This window comes from Notothenia coriiceps, unplaced genomic scaffold (assembly GCF_000735185.1).
Source record: "Notothenia coriiceps isolate Sejong01 unplaced genomic scaffold, NC01 NC01_scaffold00035427, whole genome shotgun sequence".
Classification (NCBI taxonomy): Eukaryota; Metazoa; Chordata; class Actinopteri; order Perciformes; family Nototheniidae; genus Notothenia; species Notothenia coriiceps.
Window position 1 is genome coordinate 18,274 of NW_011368128.1, and position 4,132 is coordinate 22,405.

The 4,132-nt window shown below is 40.0% G+C and overlaps 1 protein-coding gene across 1 annotated transcript in view; it reads left to right on the plus strand.

Annotated features, from left to right (window-relative positions):
* LOC104962827 (uncharacterized) overlaps window positions 1–3,043 on the plus strand; it is a gene marked incomplete at its 3' end in the record, with an annotated part of 13,410 nt that extends 10,367 nt beyond the window's left edge. Inside the window, exons 11-16 of the mRNA XM_010791326.1 lie at window positions 855–1,019; window positions 1,636–1,770; window positions 1,850–1,888; window positions 1,974–2,114; window positions 2,829–2,908; window positions 3,020–3,043. Coding sequence (XP_010789628.1) covers window positions 855–1,019; window positions 1,636–1,770; window positions 1,850–1,888; window positions 1,974–2,114; window positions 2,829–2,908; window positions 3,020–3,043 — 584 coding nt within the window. The remainder of the gene's footprint in view (window positions 1–854; window positions 1,020–1,635; window positions 1,771–1,849; window positions 1,889–1,973; window positions 2,115–2,828; window positions 2,909–3,019) is intronic.
* Window positions 3,044–4,132: the final 1,089 nt, after the last annotated feature.

Below are 4,132 nucleotides of genomic sequence, written 5' to 3' on the forward strand. Positions count from 1 at the left end.
CCACAATTAATTGTAAATATTAATTTTGACATGTCTACGTATATCATAAAGCGCTCAATTTTTCCCTTATGGCAACATGAAAGTTATCGACGATTGTATCGGTCGAGTATCTGTATCGTTCAGTCGTGTAGGTATCGTAAAAAAGCCAACAATATGCATTCCTAAACAGGACACATAGGGCAATAACTGAGAATCAGTTATTCCATATTCAGTTATGTTGATATTGTACAGGAGACTGTTCCAATATGTTGCTAACGTTACAGTAAAACTACTATTGCATACTTAGATCGCTTTCTTAGTTGTTTTGCTAACATTAATAATTACCTTAAATAATCTCTGCGTAGCGTCTTCGTTACTAAACACACAAATAGTACTCTGCTGCATGTAGCATCATGCTAACAACTTAGCTCTTTATTTCCACAACAAAAGCTTTCTTCCTCTGCTGTCCTGCTCAGTCATTTCTCTCTCAAATGTCCCCGTAAAGACACGCATAAAACAAAGCGTATGTTAGCAGTTCCAGGGTTCATCCTGAAGACGGAGAAATATACATAGCACAACTGAGCCAAGAACAAACATCAGGGAAACCTATAATGTTCCTGGTGTTGTTCATTTCTTATCCAATCAGAGCAGTCTATGCTGCAGAATCAGCATGAGGCGGAATACAGTATGTTAACATTTTCTAGTACTGTATTGACTCGAATGTAAGACGATCCCTCTTTTTCAAAAATAATCCATGATAATCCATGATATGGCGTTTCATCACGGCAGTATTTAGTTTAGACAGTAGCTGCCAGGTCCCGCATGAGCTCAGCCCCATGAATCCACCATGTGTTGTGTATGTTGTGTTTCTCCAGAAGGCCAGTGGTAGTGGCTCCATGTTTCCCACCATCATGTTGACGGGTCTACCAGACGGATTCTACAAATACGAGGAAGTGGCAAGGTTGTTCCTGAGCTATTTCCCCCAACAGGACCTGGACTCCCTGTACTACAACGTGCTGATCTTACCGCTGCAGAAGAGGGTAAGGGGAAGACCAAAAGTCTAATCTGTCTAAACTTCATTTATTTATTTATTCGTTTATTTGGCTATTACTGAACACTTAATACATGAAATGTGCCAAGTGTAAATATGCCAGATTTAGCTTTGAGCTGCTTTCCATCCGCAGTCCCTCACATAAAACATTAAGACAATTACAAACCATAGCAGTACAAATACATAAAATGCAAGTGTAAGAGTAGAATACCGAAGTATTTATGACATGGCAATACAATATAGAGCACACGATCGCACGTCTGTTTGTTTCTCAACCATTGTTTGAGTTAAACTAGAAACAATGCAACGAAAGGTTCTATGATTGGTGGAGAAAAAGGTGTAAAAAGTACCTTGATGAATAAGAGTAGAAACACTATGGTTTAAAATATTCCATTGAACTGAAAACATGACTTAAGGAACGGAGTATTCGTCATCTTGCTGCTAGATAGTTTCTGACTGGAGAGTTGGCGCCACCTACCGCTTATCTTAATGAAACAAAACCTAATAAAAGCATAAGAGAGTGGAAGAAAAACATCACATTTCTCCTTCGCAGATTACCTCTCGATTCGATTAAAATTGAGATCTGTTGTTCTCTTCACCTCTAGGCCTTTGTGTTATTCGCTGACTGGACGATGTGCTGCAAATTTGCTCAAAGTCACATCTCAAAACCAGTCATGTTCGGATGCCACACAATCAACATTCACTTCGTCTTGGAACCAATACTTCCTGCATCCAGTGAGGTACGGACTCTTGGGACAAAACACACTGCGACACCAGGGCGGGATAACAATCTGACTTGTTGTTTTTTTGTTGTTGCAGGAAATGATGTACACGACTATGATGAAGTTAAGCGACGGTGTAAGTCTTTAACAACACGCATGTCAATCTTTTGTCGAGTGTTTCTTCTCCTGCTCATTAACACCACCTTTTTCTGCTTCTTCAGAGAGTTCCAAAGCCAGAGTTTCTGCAGGAGCGCTTGTTGCGTGTGCAGTTTCGCGATTGCCAACGAGTCGTCATCACCGCGGTTTTGGATCTCATTGTCTCCGCTGCGCCATACGTCAACTTCCTGACGCTGGCCAACAGGGTACAGGAACACACACATCTGCACTTTTCACATTTCATTGTTGCAAACACTGCCATGTGTCGTCAGACCTTAAGTCGTCTTTACAAGTGTTCAATTTAGCTCCCTTGGAATCTATTAAAAAGCTTAAAAATGCATTAGATCTCTCAGTTTTTTGGTTTGGTTCAGTCTTTCAATTAAAGAAATATATATTCTGTGATCAATCATGATTTATCACAAGTTTAAAATACTAGAATGAACTTGTATTTTAGGGGGAGATTAAACAAATACACATGCCGTGCTGTAATAAAGAAATGCATGACAAACTGGCAAGACAAATCAGAGGGTTTTTAACTTTTTAAATTTCTGAATTACTGTGATGAAGTCCAGCAAGTTTCCGACACTTAGCTTAAGATAAGATAAACTTCATTGATCCTAAAATGTGTTCGTTACAGCAGCATGTTAAAAGAAAGGCATTGCACTTAGTTTGAAAAAAGTAATCAAACGTAAAATATGAACGTCTCAAAAATAAAAATGGAACTAAAAATTAAACTATATATATATTTATATATGGTATAAGTTCACCGTGAAAGACGACAACATAAAGCATCAACAAAGCTGCTTTAATGGAGCGGTAGTATTCATATTGTGAGATTAAGAGTGTGTGTTTAGAGATTGTGTGATATGTTTCTGTAATTGATCTTCTCCCCTCCTCTGTGTCCATAATCTCTTCTTCAGATGTACATTGAGATGGCCGACTCCAGTGGTGTTACTAAAGTGTTTGAGGAGCTCCAAGCTATCCCGCCAGTCGCACATTGGTAAGCAATTAAAATGTAGGAGCGTAGAATTAAATTGTATTTTGTACGTGTTAATGTATTTTTATTCCCTGATTCCTTTCACTGACAATAACCTTTTGTTTCTCTCTTTAGGGATCAAGTTCAAAGTATTGAATCGTGAGTATATCTCTTCTTTGAATACTTTAAATGTGTTAAAAACAACCTTAACTTATTGGGCTTTAAAGGAGATTACTGACCAATGACTTCAGGGTCACTGAAAGATAACTTATTTTGAAAGAAAATCCCTCCTGTTGTAATGTAACATATACTTTGTTGATCCCAAATTGGGAAATGCTTTTGTTACACTAGCATGTTTAAACAAAGGCATTGCACATCATTTAAAAAATATAGTAGAAAATATACAAATGTAAAAAATCTCAAAATAGAAAATTAAGCGGCACTAAAAAGTGAAATATATATATAGATATATATATAAGTTGAACGTGAAAGACAAATATCTGTCAAACTATATGAAGGGCAAAATTACAGCTAACAGAATGTAAAAGTAGGAGTGTGTGAGGAATGTCATATTAATTGAGGCCCTGGCCACACGGAGACGAAGCGATTCGTATCCGCTATAGTTTTCTATCTTATAGACGGTTCGTCCACACGAGGCCAACAGGGAAACGTGGATAACGATAACGGGTCCCAAGGTGGGTAGATCTATGGACGCAACGCTCCGTGGGGCCAAACGGCTCTGTGTATACGCCCTACACGGTCATTTCCTGATAACGATCGCGCCATAGCCCCACCTCTCCCCACCTCTGCTGCTCACTCCCGTCGCCATTCATTCTACTGGGCCGAGAGTGGGAGCTCCGGGGGCGGGGCTTAAGGGGCGCATGCTCTGTGAGCGCACATACGGGTTCTTCTGCTCTGGCAGCCAGGCATGATGGGTAATCTGTGACGTTTCGCTCTCTCAAAAGTTGGGCCATTTTGTCCTCATGCGCCAATGAGCAGCTCTCATAGGAATGAACGAGACCCCGCCTCCCACGCTGTATCCAGTTCTTATTATTCATCCATGGTTTTGCCAACAACAACAATGGCGTATCACAGGGTTGCGTTCATGCTCCAGATGCTACTGACCATGCTACAGATCAGGGTTTCCGTTAGCCGGTAATTACCGGTTTTTAGCTGGTAAAATTGAATAAAAACCGGTAAATTCAAAACCTGCCGGTCAAAATGTCCGATGCTCCGATCGATTGGCCA